At 47.4% G+C, this 14,014-nt stretch overlaps 2 protein-coding genes across 4 annotated transcripts in view; both read left to right on the top strand.

Annotated features, from left to right (window-relative positions):
- The window catches only part of RABGAP1L (RAB GTPase activating protein 1 like), a 181,601-nt gene that overhangs the window by 51,719 nt on the left and 115,868 nt on the right, over positions 1-14,014 (top strand). The window lies entirely within an intron of this gene.
- GPR52 (G protein-coupled receptor 52) lies at positions 7,890-10,621 on the top strand. The gene has a single exon (XM_065746836.1). The coding sequence runs from the start codon at positions 7,890-7,892 to the stop codon at positions 8,973-8,975; it is 1,086 nt and encodes a 361-aa protein (XP_065602908.1). The 3' UTR covers positions 8,976-10,621.

Below are 14,014 nucleotides of genomic sequence, written 5' to 3'. Positions count from 1 at the left end.
AAGGAAAGAAATATCAGAACTAATTTCTCAGCTCACTTAACATTTTACACGTGCCAATTTCTGTCTATAAATATAAATGTCCTCATGTAATCTAATTTAAGACAAAAATCAGTACTTATTTGAAGCTGAATGTGTTTAGATCTTACTGAGCTCAAAGCATAGTTACCAGCTATGAAATATCTTGAAATTTAGCTAACTTTTAACCCTGGGGAGAGAAAAGTCAGGAGTTCTGGCTTTGCTTTCAGTGGCATTTCCAACATTCTGTTATTGCTGTGTGCTGTGTCTGAGCCTCCCTCAGTTGCTGTTGTTTGCTGATGTTTCCCTGTAGACTCCTCTCAGTAAGGCACTGCTCCTGGACCTTTCTCATCTGTGATCATCGATGTCAGTGGGTGCTGATATGCTCTCTATGAGTGCTACCTCCAGCTGTTCCATCTGGGAGGGAAATTCAGCCTAAATTAAGCTGAGCTTAAAATCTACGTAAAGAAATTGTACTGTGTTTCAGTTTATAAGTAATTTTCATGCCATATCCTTTCCACGTTCCTCTCATCCATGTCTTACCCGCAGTGGTGCAATAGCAGTCACGTTGTTTAGAGGCAAGTCTTCTAAAGCTCCCAGGTTTGCTTGGATTGTTCTCACCTTTCTGCTCTCAGGAAGTGGTGGATTGAAGGGGGGAGTCTACACCTGGGATCAGAACCACGTCATCCTCAGCACATTTTGTACTAAGATAAATATTGAATCTTTAGCTCTCAGCTGCTTTTGCCAGCTCCAGCAGTTGGAGCTCTCGCTTCTCCTAATGGCCACTAAACATGTACTCAAGGAAGAGTTCAGGATGGAACGTGCCTGTTGTATAAGCAAAGCAGAGCTAACTTGTCCCCGAGATGGAGCTCACGTCTCCAGGCAGCCCATCTTATCAGCTGGTGCTCTGAACATGCTGCTGGTTAACGGAAGCTGCGTCCGAAAACAGGGGAATCAAATCTGTGAGTCTGTCACGTAGTGCTCGCTCCCAGTCTGCAGTGTTTTTAGAAAGGGGAGCTGGGGTGAAGTGGATAATCTGAAGGGTTTTAAACAGCTTTTGAGAAGAAGATAAACCACACGTGGAATGCTCTCTGTGTGCGCTGTATCTTTCAGCATGGTGCTTCAGTAGACAGCAGCAGCACGTTACTTGCAAGTATCTTCTACCACTCTTCTGCATGTGTGCCTTCCTCTAGAGAAAGTAAGCTGACACAGGCCCCAGGAGGGAGGCTTTGGCGTGTGAATTTGTCTGCGTGCAGGTTAAAGCTGCTGTGCTGAGGTGGGAAGGATGGTCATAGAGCAGTGGGTGGGTGCGTGGGCTTGGCATTGAGCTCTGTGCTGTTGGAGGGCAAAACAGAGGTGATGCTCTTGGGTGAACTGTAGTTAATATTGTGGACAGGTTGTTTTTGTTTGCTTTATCTTGTTGAAGACAACGAAGAATGGAAATTACATCTGCACGTGCTTCAGCTTTACTCGTTGTTGCACCCAAACTTGTGCTTCTGAAATCCTGGCAGGTGTGCATGGTGTGACCCTCAGGTTTGTATCTCAGGAGCTGCTGGTGGACAGGCCTCAGGACTTGGTTTCCTAACCAAGGCTGCAACAGATTGTTCACTGTATGAACTCATTAAGACAAAATTGTTTTTAGCAGGCCATGCTGTAGTTTAAGACAAGTATTCGGCTGTATTAGGTGAAAAGTGCAAGTAGGTGATGATAGTGTTGGGGTTTTTTTTTAGTAACATTAAAAGCTGTTACTCTAGGTATGCTGACATTGAATTGCTGCTGATGCTGACAGAGCTTATGCTTCTGCCAAGTCAGCAGGAGTGCCTTTGAGCATATCATCTCTCAGTGTCCAGTTGTTGATGTGCTTCTAGAATACCAAATTGGACGTATGTATAAGATTTAGTTCCTGGCTTGCTGCAGAAAAGGGTATTAGTAAAATCACAGCCATGTCAAGGTGTGCCTTTGAGAAGTGCATAGGAACAGGGTACCCAAATCAGTGAGGGGTTGAACTGGGTGGTCTTTGAGGTCCCTTCCATCCCTGTGATGTTTCTGCTGGTGTAAGGGCAAGTGGACTAGTTGTGGTTGCAGCTGCATGATCGTGTCTGAGGGTGCATCTCAGAGCTTTTTCGTACCACCCTAAGACTTTTTTGTTGCCGTTCTTCCATTTGTGTTCATATGGGGGCTTTTCTCATCCCTTGCAGCCAGTTAGTTGCAGTGTCCTTACACTGCTTTGATCTGAAGTGCTATTTCTTCAAAGCAGATGCTATGTTTAATTCCTAAGGGTTGCTAATATCACCATTCGTTACATTCGACAGCATTTCCCTGAGGAAAGTTCACTTCTTCATAGATGGTTTATTCCAGGGTGTTTCATTCTGATTGATTTGAGGCTCAGAAGTTTGGCAGTGCCTGTTGCCCTGAACTGAGCGTGTGAATTTATCATTGGAGCATCGGTATAATCTTGGGAACCCTCTTCCAAAGGAAAGCCTTACTGAATGTAGGACCCAGAAAAGTAACCATCTAATTCTTGACATCTCAGGTAGTTCTGTTTGAAAGGCAATGGCAGCAGTTTACTTGGCAAGTTTGCTTAATATTGAATGAATACAAGAATACTGTTGGTAGCCAATTGTAAGTTTTGTAGCTTCAGAAGTGCTGATGCTAATTGCTAAATAGGAGCATGAAAGGACTGCACAGGAAGCTTGCAAACATGAGTGCTAGGTTTCTGTACTGATCCATCACAACACAGAAATGATAGTTTTTTTGCCAATTTCTTGTTCTGCATGGCAGAATGGTAATTACCTAACGTTTGTATGACACTGGCTAATATTTGTCACATTAGAAGCAGCTCTGGAGGCGGAATGAGTGCAGCAGAGGAGCAGCAGGCAGCACCAGAGCTTGCTGGGACGTAGCAGCAGGAAAAAGGATCAGTAGTTCCTTCCTGCATCCTTCACTCCTTGACCTTTCAGGAAGCTGCTGTCTCCTTCCAGCCTGGTACCAAAAAACAGCATAGTGGAGCTCATCACTTTTTCTTTTTCTGCAGCCACTGGGGTATGTGGGCCACTGTGTTATAAAATGAAAATCCTCATTTCTTTTCCTCCTCTGCTGCTTTGAGTTGCATTGCAAGCTGCAGGCTTGTTAGAACAGCATTGTCCTGGAGGCACGAAAATCAAAACGCGTGCTCATATCATGTTGTGTACCCCTAAATGCCAGAGGTAGTAAAGGTAAAAATACAGCAGGCTGCAGAAACACCTTTGTTCTATAGGCTGAGAAAGGTGGGTAGAGGAAAACAATGGGAAGAGCTGAGCAGAAGAGATGACATCGAGTTGGTAGAGAGCTGTTAACCGACGCTGTCATTCAGGTCTGCATCTACATCACTGTTATGTTCCTCATCCTACACTCCCACCTGCATCTCCGTGCTCTAATCAATGGCTTGAAAACATTTATTATGAAATTAAACAACTGTAGTCACATAGACATGTAGCCCATGTCGTCAGCTGATCATACAGTTTGTTGGAAAACTGTCCTGGAAGACCTGAAACAGGAAATAGATTTACTTAGAGCTCCTAAGTCGAGCTGTGTGTGGACTTTCTCTGTCTGAGAAGCTTCATCACCTCCTCTTAGGGTCACACACGTCGTGCTGCTTTCACAGCCGTCTCTCTATGAGGCCCCATCCCCTCTGTTTGTTTTTAGCAGGGTTGGATGGTGTGAGCATCCTGTTCTGCCTGGCAGCTGCTGTTGTTTCATTCGTAAGCAAGGTGTGGAATTGCTGCTTCCCATTGCTAGGAGTGCTCTGCTCCTTCTCTGGACAGAACCAACTATAGGATTTATTCTGCTTGTAAAATACCCCCATGTGACAGCCACTGGCTTTGTCCAATCTAACTGTGCTTTCTCACTTCCTTTCCTTTAGATGCGAATATGAAAATCCTGAAGCACGCTTTATTTAGAGCTATGCCATAGTCTCTGATGTGTCCTTGATCTGCAGACAGAAAACTTCTCCCGTGCAGCTTTCTAACATTCCTCCTGCAATGAAACGCTGCAGCGTTGCCCCGTATTGTAAAGCACTGCCTGAGATTGCAGAGGTTTGTCAAAACAGCTGATTTCTGCTTTAATTAATTCTCATTTGCCTCCAAACTCGTGGGAACTGCTGCTCGAGTTGGAGCAGTCAGGCTGCTGCTGTTGGCAGTGCTGCCGGCAGCGAGGCAGGGAGCAGCACAGGGTAGGGCTGCAGGCAGCTTGCAGCAGGGTCCTTATTGCTGTCGTGGAGGTCTGCTCACAAATACGGTATGTCCGCTCCCTCACTTTGTCCCTTCACTGCAACTGAGGCAACTGAAGCATTGCACCTGCACTGAACACCAGCCAGCAGGGTTTGCTGTTGATTTTTGTTGCTCTTAGCTGCCAGGCAGTGCTCAAGCCTCCCCTTCAAGATGTGAAGCAGCCAGGTAGCAGCAGTGCCTGCTTGCTGGTCCATCAGGGCTGTGGTGTGGCAACCTCAGGAGCCACCAGTGTCCAAACCTGGATGGAGCACAGTGCTCTTCGTGCGCTCAGCTTGATTTTTACACCTCTGTGTTCCTCATCTGTGTGCCCTTGGGTCTCTGAGCCTTGCTGGTATTTGCCTGCAGATGCGCTAGAAGAGGATGAGCACAGCGTGCTCCCGTTTGCCACCTGCAGTGTGGGGACCTCCTGCACGCAGCCCAGCTCCAAGGATGCATTCTGCGTGGCAGCCACAAGCCGTGCTGAGGCCCTGAGGTGAATTCTCTATTTTATTCCATCCTTCAAACTTGCTGTCATCACACAGCCACACTTTGTGCTGCTTCAGAGCGCTGGAGCCATGCCACGCTGCCCGCTGCGTACCGCAGCCCTGCCTCTGCCTTGCTGTGGCACTGGAATCCCTTCGTCAGGCTCTCCCATGCCATTCTTCACACGTGTATTTTGCTGATCCATAGCCTAAAACACTGGATTGGTGTTTTCATATCTGTGTTGCTCTACCTTAAGGCCACCCCGTGTCCCTGCAGGCTGATGGGGGCTCCGTGTGGGTACTTCGCATGGGGAGCTGGATGCAGGGAGCAGAATGGGGGACCAGGGCTGTGCTGGGAAGTGGGGGGGCTGCCTTTGTGCTTGCAGGCCTCCTCGGGGTGCTGTCATGCCTGCAGACAGGTACGATACTGAGGGCAGTTGCAGATGTTTTTGAATGAGTCTGACCAGGTGTAAGTGGCAAAGTTAACAAAACGAGTAATACTAAATGGTATTGTTAGATATATTTTATAGATGGTGTAATTAGAAAGATTGGAAAGGATAGAAAGGATGGAAAAGAGACAGTTGATGTGAAGAGAAATGCTCATCTGTTTTTGAGGATTTGGGCTCACAGGGAAAAACTCCACATAGGAGGGACCTCCAACAAGAGAGCCTTCCCCAGTGGTGGTCAGCCCTTAATGGGGTCTGGGAGAGGTGCAGCCAGACTGCACCCCTTCTGCTCACACAGTGCATCGCCTTCACCTGTGCTCCTGCGGCTGCCTCAGTGCTCACCTCAGGTGCTCCATCAGTGGTTCAGGCCGCGATTCAACAGCTCCCATACACCAGGATTTAAACGATGGATGTTCACGTGAGTCTGATTTTTGTTTTAGTCTGTTTGACAAAATCACTGCCAAGCCGCGGCACGCCGTTAATCAAACGAACCGTTTCCAGACCTTCCTCCTTTCGCATCATCTTTCTCGTGGGTCTGTGCGGGCAGTTCCTCAGCCCACCGGGCCGCGTTCCCACGCGTGGCTTTTCACCCGCGGCCGCGACCGCGTTCCCGCGCTGGGCGCTGCCGGCCCCGCCGCCGTTCCCCCGCTGCGCTGCGGGGGGCGCCGCTGCCCCGAACCGCCCGAGCGCCGCAGCGCCGGCCCGGGAGGAGGGGGCGGGAGGGGCGGCTCAGGTGCGAGCGGCGCTGCCGGGGGAGCGGAGCGGAGCGGAGCGGCCGCAGCCGCAGCGCGGCCAGTAGGAGCCCGCGGGCGGCGGCTGGCGAGGATGCGCGGGGGGGACGCAGCCCTCCCCGCTGCCGTGACGGAGAAGAGGAGAAAGTAGCGGTTCTGTGCGCGCTCCGCAGACGGAGGGAATAAGCGGAGATATTCCGGGGCGTTGCAAAATGCGGAGGACTTTCTGCGCGGCGCGGGGATGGGCGGCAGGACATTAACGGCGGCGGGAGCGGTTTCTTTCCGAGCGATGCGACAGAATCGGAGAAAATGTTTCTTTGCTGGCAGCTGAAATCCCTTCTGCGGGCGCAGCGAGGGCTGCCGAACGCACCGGGGACTTTCGCAGAGACTTAAAGCAGATGCCAGCGTAATTCCGGAATGACCTTGGAGATCGCTGTGTGTGGATCCCTCGCTCCCCCCGCCGGGCTCGAGAACTCTCCGATGAAGGCGGTTCTGGCGTTTCTGGGGCCTTTCAGAAACCACGAGTGTGTGCAATTAATTACCCGCCTAACGATTCCGGGACTAATCGAGTATTTACTTAAAACTGAACCCAGAAGATGCTTTCTCCTAATGTTTGCTTTCTCCCCGTCTGCGAATGCATTGAGCAAGGTAACGTCCTGCAATTAGAAGAGCAGTTGCTTTAAGCAGTTCTTTATCATGCTGCTCACCTACAGATGTAGGAGCCCTAAAACCACGTAGAGGAAGCAAAACAACGGGATGATGGAGTAGTAAACAATGGCAGCTTTTCTGGACAGATCAGCATTTCGTTAGCATCGCGGCAGGATGCAGATGGAAGTTTCTGTCACCGTGGTGTGGGGGTTTGTGAAATGATTCAGGTGTTGCTACAGAGGTGAGCTTTGCCATGGCTGTACCCCTGAACTCCCGAGCGCTGAGCTGCTGTAGCCGCTACGGCAGAGCTTCCAAAGATGATGATTTTAAATTGCCGTTGCTGAAATAGAATTGAAGAGAGGATTTATTTTGTCTGTGGGGACCTTGAGGTATGCTCCTGGCATTGATAATCGTGACAGGCGCTGTTGGAAGGGATTGTGAATACTGACAGAAGTCTCCAAATTCTATCTTGAAAGCATTTTGATCTTTAAATGACTAGACACGATCTTCCTCGTTGTATGTGAGATGTATGCTTGCTTCCTGGGCAGTCAGAGGACGCACCTGCCTTGTCCCCCACCCACCTCCCTCCAAATAAAATTCATTATTCATACCCAAACAGTGGTGAGTCTGTTGGAATTAACCTTGACAAAAGTGTTTTCCTTACCTCCCTAACACATAGCGTGGATAAGACGGAGTGCCATCTCCGAGACGGAGCCAGAAAAGGCAGCGTTAGATGATGAACTTTTTCCTTGACTCTGAAGTTTTGCTCTGATTTAAACTGAGATGTTAAAAGATGACCTCTAGCACCTGCTGGTCCAGGAACCCCGAGCCGTGCTGAGGTTCCTTCCCTCCCTCCTCTCGCCCCACTGTGTTCCAAAGTCAGTGACTTTCTCAGGAAAATATAAGTCAGATTTTCCCCCCCCCCTCCCCCCGGCTCTTACCCTGGGGGATGGAAGTGTCTCTTGAGTTTTTAGTTCACTATTTCATGGTACCTGCTTGCTTTAGAAGTGCCTTGTGTTTGCTAAGGATTGTTCAAGAGCACTGGAGCAGCTGATCAGTGGCCTTTCTCTCTCTGGCTTTTTTTTTGTTGTTGTTTGTTTTTTCTTTTCCTTCTTTCTTTCTTTCTGTTTTTCTTTCTTCTTTTCCTTAAAGCTAAGGTGTGCCAGAGGTGATGCACTGATGCTGAGGAGCATCAACAGCTATGGGACTGTAGAACCCTCCCAAATGTAAGCACTGGCGGTGGCTGCGGGGGAGACCGTGGGACGCTGGAGCAGTCCGGCCGCTCGCTGCCTCCAGTCACAGCGGTCCCCACCTCAAAACATGAACCGGTCGCGATGGATTGAGTGGAGGACTCTGAATATGAGCGGCAGCGTGGTGAATGTGTCCGAGCACCTCTCCTGCCCTCTGGGATTTGGTCACTACAATGCAGTCGACGTCTGTATCCTTGAGACAGTCGTTATCGTCCTGCTCACCTTTTTGATCATCGCGGGTAACCTGACTGTTATCTTTGTTTTCCACTGCGCCCCGCTTCTGCACCATTACACCACCAGCTATTTCATTCAGACCATGGCCTACGCCGACCTTTTTGTTGGAGTGAGCTGCTTGGTCCCCACCCTGTCCCTGCTCCACTACTCAACAGGCGTCCACGAGTCCCTGACGTGCCAAGTGTTCGGATACATCATCTCTGTGCTGAAAAGCGTGTCCATGGCGTGCCTCGCTTGCATCAGCGTGGATCGCTATCTCGCTATAACAAAGCCTCTCTCCTATAATCAACTGGTCACACCTTGTCGCTTGAGAATATGCATAATTCTGATCTGGATATACTCTTGCCTGATCTTCTTGCCTTCCTTTTTCGGTTGGGGAAAACCTGGTTACCACGGAGATATTTTTGAGTGGTGTGCTACCTCCTGGCTAACTAACGCCTACTTCACTGGCTTTATCGTGTGCTTACTGTACGCTCCTGCTGCCTTTGTCATATGTTTCACGTATTTCCACATCTTCAAAATCTGCCGGCAGCACACCAAAGAGATAAACGATCGGAGGGCTCGGTTTCCCAGCCACGAAGTGGACGCTGCTGGGGAGACGGGGCACAGCCCCGACCGCCGCTATGCCATGGTGTTGTTTCGGATCACCAGTGTGTTCTACATGCTGTGGCTCCCCTATATCATATACTTCTTGCTGGAGAGCTCTAGGGTGTTGGAGAACCCTGCGCTTTCCTTCTTAACGACGTGGCTTGCTATAAGCAATAGTTTCTGCAACTGTGTGATCTATAGCCTCTCCAACAGTGTTTTCAGGCTGGGACTGCGGAGGCTGTCAGAGACCATGTGTTCATCTTGCACGCGTTTGAAGGACAGGGACGTACAGGACCCTAAGCCAAGGAAACGGGCTAATTCCTGCTCCATTTAGAGAGCTGGCACGTGCCATCCTATGTGGAGTTTCGATCGCATTTGCTATATCTGGGAACTTACCAGAGGAGAAATGTTTACTTGAATAGTTTGCTATACTGTTAAAGATGAGTTGAAAAGTGCTTTCGGGGAAAGGCTGCTGTAAGAGGGGTCGCTGGACTCTGTCTGTAGCTCTAGTGAAATTGTGAGCAGAGCCGTTCAGCAGAGACAGCAGAGAAAGTCAGAACTTCAATCTTCCAAAGGGCATGATACAGCTCCTGCGTGGCAGGGGGCTCCTCACAAAACACACCAGTTAGTTACTACCTTCTCTTTTCGCCCTCGTAGAAAAGTTGTCTTACTATCTTTGTGTCGGAGTATACTGTAGCCTTCTGAATTTAAATATATTAACGAGGAAACAATCAACTACACAGTAAGTGGCTATCCGTAAATTATATTCCTGAGGACTCGCAGTAGATGTTGCAGATCTGTAAGCAGCTCTGTCTCTGCTCACACCTCGTACCATTCTCAGTTACACAGGCAGCCCGCAGTGCACACAACCTGCACGGGGCGTGATGCTTTTGGATGAAACGGCACATTCTGCTGCAGCTGTCACCGGACCTCCCCCTCTCATTTCCTTTGATTTCCCCCCTCCGTACCGTGCATCTTTACATCCCTTCGTGTTGCAGGGCTTTAGTTTGAGGGCACCTACGAGTTAAGCTGAGTAACTGCAGCTGCCCGCACGTAAGGACTTCTTCGTCTTTCATTCTCTCGATCCTGTTAAATTAGCACACGGTATGGATGTAGTGTCCTTTAGGGTGTACTGAAGCTTCTCCTTTATTGTCTACACAGGTAATCCTAACGCAGATATGGTAATAGCACACAGCAGTGTGCATCACTGCTTAGAAAACTACAAATAAATACCAGAACCTTTTCTTTGGGAAGTCTAAGTAGCTTACTGTTGTAGCTGCCGATCCTTTGTGTGAACCTAGCTTGCACATACTGTATTCTTTTCAGATTTTTTTTTCCTTTTTTTAGAGGAAATGTAAACTGTGATCCGTGCCTAATGTTTTCCTAGCACATGGAATAGGTCAATGCTACAGGATTAAAACACTGTACTCGTTTTAAGAGAAATACTCCTGTGCAGTTGTTGAATAGACATTTGCTAGACAAGTGCTCTTGGAGAAGGTGAACGAGACGGTTCAGTATTAAATACAGGCAACGAGCTTCAGTGTTTCCTTTTGTAGTGAACTGACTTTCAGGTCCACCGATTAAATCTTTTTTTATTTTGCAGGGGCGCACATCGGGTTTGTGAAATAAATTGCCAGGGGTTCAGATGCATGCCAGTCGATAAAACACTGAAATTATTATTTTGAACCAAATGTAATTTTCTTAGATGGTTATTGGCTTTTAAAAAAAGGCCCAACTATTGATTATTGGTGCCTTTTAACACTGCACTATTATTCCTTCTTTCACCAAAACGCATATGTAAAATCGTGCCTATTACTTTTTGTAATGGAAGCTAACCACGTTCGCACACTTGTGGTTTGACTCTAGCTCTCCCTTACTGATGTACTCTCTGTTTTGTGGAGGTGGTTCTGAACCCCTGTACGTTTTTAAACCTGTAAGAAAGATGAAACAATGGAATAAAGTAGTATGATGTATATCAAACCCAGCCTGACTGTAGTTCCCTGATGTTGCGCTGTTCTGTGCGAGTTCCTCTGGGTTCCAGCGGCCTTCCGAAGGGCTTCGGCATTGCCTGTCTAAAATCCCCGACTGAGACTGCCTGCTTTCTCTCTTCAGAGTTTGTGTGCTGGTTTCTGTCATCACACAGCCTTTAAAGCAGATTGAAATATGACTTGAAACATTCCTCTAGCTAAGCTGAGCTGATGATTAGCCCTGACAGATACTATGGAGAAGCCTGTAGCGTTCTTTGCACGTATTGTCGTCTGTGGCGATGTGTCTGTTGCCTTCCTTAGAGAAGCTGCTGTTTATTTCAGAAGGCTCCTCTTGGCTGCTCCAGAAGGCTGTTCAACCCTGTGTCATCTCAAAAGCCAGACCTGTATTTGTGCTCTATGTGGTGATGTACTTAGTTTCCTGCCTACGTAGTTCTCGGTGCACGAGACTTGGCCAGCGAGCGGGGAAATGTCTCATTCCTCCCAGCTCACGTGGTTGGTTTCAACCCAATGAAGTAGTTCTGCATCTGTGCTCAGGGCTTTGTTGGCATTTCCAGTAAACAGGTTTTGGTGTGACCTCTGGAAATCCACTAAGTTCTAGGAAATCCTTGAAGCTGACCAAACCTTTCGCTAAAAAGAAGAAACCCCACTTGAAGGCATCAGGTGTTTATTTGTGTGGTGCTGTAGCTACAAGCACGTCAAGGTATACAAGCTTGCTCTTCTGAATAGTGCCTTAGCTGAACCCTGTATGTACAGCCCCATTGGATTGGTGTGGCGTCCTGTGGGGCAGGCAGCAATACCTCCCTCCCCGCGTCCCAAGCATGGCACTGATCATTTCCTTTGTCCTCAGGCTGGTTTTGAGGGGAGAGAATCTAGCAGAACTCCCCTACCCTGAACATGAATTGCAGGTACCCAGCCTCCTTGCTTTCTTTCTCTTTAACCATCGATCTGACTCGGTGCAGGAACGCTGACTTGCTTATCTGAAGCTGGAATTTTGCTCACTCTTAAGATTGCACTTCAACCTGTTCTGTGTAAACCTGGAGAATGTGGAATTAAACATCCCCAGCCAAGTTCAAGCCTGCGTTTCCTAGAGCTGTTCTCAAGACAGCAGTATTTGACATGGTGGTCAGTCACGTGAGTTCTTAAATTTAGTAAGCGCCTTTCAATCCTTTACAGTGCTTTTTAAACTCATGATTTCAAATGTTATTTAAGGGAGGTTTGTTGCTGTTTTACTAATGCTGCCTGAGGAGTCCAGCTGGTGCTGAATTCTGAGATTCTGTCTCTGAGGTGATAGTGCTGGACATTTTGGTGGGTTTAAAAAAATTCCAGTAGAAATTTCGCATCACTTTTGATTTTTCAGGCTGTCTTTGTATAAAAGTTTTGTGATCTTGTATTAAAATCTGATTAGGTACTGAGACTTTTAAAGCTGGCATCTCTGAGACAAAAATGGTTTAGGAAAATATATATCCCACTCCCATATGCCTGAAATGCACAGCAGTGAAATCACACAGCGGTAACCAAAGAAATAGATTTGAACAAATCTTTGCTGGTATTACAGGTAATAAGCGAGCTCATCCACTGATAGATACATCGAAGGGGTTGCTGAAACTTGACATTCCTTGAAAAAAGATTGCCTGGAGAAGAAAATGGTTACGTATGTGTAAGATATTAAATAAAGAGATTGAAGGGAGGAGAAGCAAACCAAATGTGTTCAGCTCCTTAGTGCAGCTAGAGTCCGTGGTGCCATTATGTTTCTCTGGATATCTGTGCTTTCAGCAGTGTGAAGGTCGGCTGTGTTCCTGTGTTTGGAGCCATGTGTGTTCAGCCTGAGGAAAGGCAAGAAAATCCCAGTCCTGTAACAGCAGCCTGAGTGCAGCCAGAAAAGTAACTTGCTCTTCACCACATACCATGTGCTTCTTTGTTTCCAGGAACAGCCAAGTGATTTCCTCCTAAAACATTCCTTACAGAGAAAGAAAACTGTGGTCACCAGAAGCACAAGGCTGTGTTTGACATCTTTTCTTACCGATTTTCTTACAGAAAGATTTTTTTTCCCACTTCTGCTTACAAACACATCTTGTGATTGTACTTGGTAAAGCACGAGGTGTCATGCTAGGTTTATTTTTGAGCAGAATCTCTGTGTGTCTTCTGCTGAACAGTTCACTGTTCTTTAATGAGCCACCTTTCATGGTACGGCTTATGAAGACCTTTTAAAAGTAGCATTTATTTGGTTTTCACAAATGTTTTTACTGTATTTATTTGCCAGCTGAGTGTCTGTAGCCATGCTTACCTTTCACCCTCAGCAAAGCTAATAAGAATGGCTCTTTTGGTCAAGTGATGTACTAAGAGATACTGGAAATAGGCTGTTGAGAGTAGTGGATCGACGTGATGATTTGCAGTTTCATTAGCTTATTATTCTGCATAAGACAAGTGGAGTTTCAGTACAAACAAAAGATAGTTGCTGCGACGGGATATCAAGTTGATGGGAAATGGATTTGTTTGTATACTCTCCCACAGCTGGTTCTCAACACGGCGCTCTTTCATCTTTCCTTATTACGTATTGATTCTTTGATTCTGTGATATGGTTGTAGCTGCTGAGGGCACTCTTCCTCAGCACAGCCTCAAGGAAGCATTACCAGCCACTAATCTCACCTTCACATCCGCAATTTCTCCGGGCTTTTCCTTTATCAAGGTACTGTGAAGGACAGGGTGAATACAGGGAAGCCCTCGTGCTTTCAGCTGTGCTGATGGGAGGCTGGGAAATGCCATTTGAGGCCATAAAATAGCCTGGGGATCTCTGGGATTTTATCACCGTGCCACCCTGCCTGCTGCCAGACGTAACCCTCTTGAGAAGGACGTGGCAGGATCGCTGCATGCTCCTCATGCTCATCACCCTGCAGCTCACTGTGAGCAAAGCAGAGCTGATTCTGACGGGGAACTTTGATACGTGCAGTGATTGAAAGAGGTTTTACCTTTTGCATGTGGCGTTCGCCCCTGCCTGTAATCTTACATTTTATGACCAGCAACGTTAGAAAAAGGGACAAAATAAAAGTTTTTGAGAAGAGGAGGATCAGAGATGTCAGCATTAATCGTGTGGGGGCATTTCTGCATCTTGACTATGCTGCTTTTCTTAGCATGGAATACATCTGCCCGTTGTTGTTTTTCTTATTCTGTAAATTATTTGAATAATCTCAAATGCTTCATGGATGGAATCCACGTAGTGAAAATTTACATGGAAAAAATGGATAATGACTTGGGAGAGTATGGAGAGCTCCCAGAGATAGGACAACGTGTGTCACCCACAGAGCACGCAGGTATTCACGTTTCCCATGCTTTAGGTAGGAATGTCTTTGAGTACCTGCATCCAGTGAAGGTTTCTGCCCTTGGATGG

Source organism: Cyrtonyx montezumae, unplaced genomic scaffold (assembly GCF_038088225.1).
Source record: "Cyrtonyx montezumae isolate F1298 unplaced genomic scaffold, pur_monq_1.0 scaffold_1, whole genome shotgun sequence".
NCBI classification, from domain to species: domain Eukaryota; kingdom Metazoa; phylum Chordata; class Aves; order Galliformes; family Odontophoridae; genus Cyrtonyx; species Cyrtonyx montezumae.
This window is presented reverse-complemented; position numbering and strand designations above follow the sequence as displayed.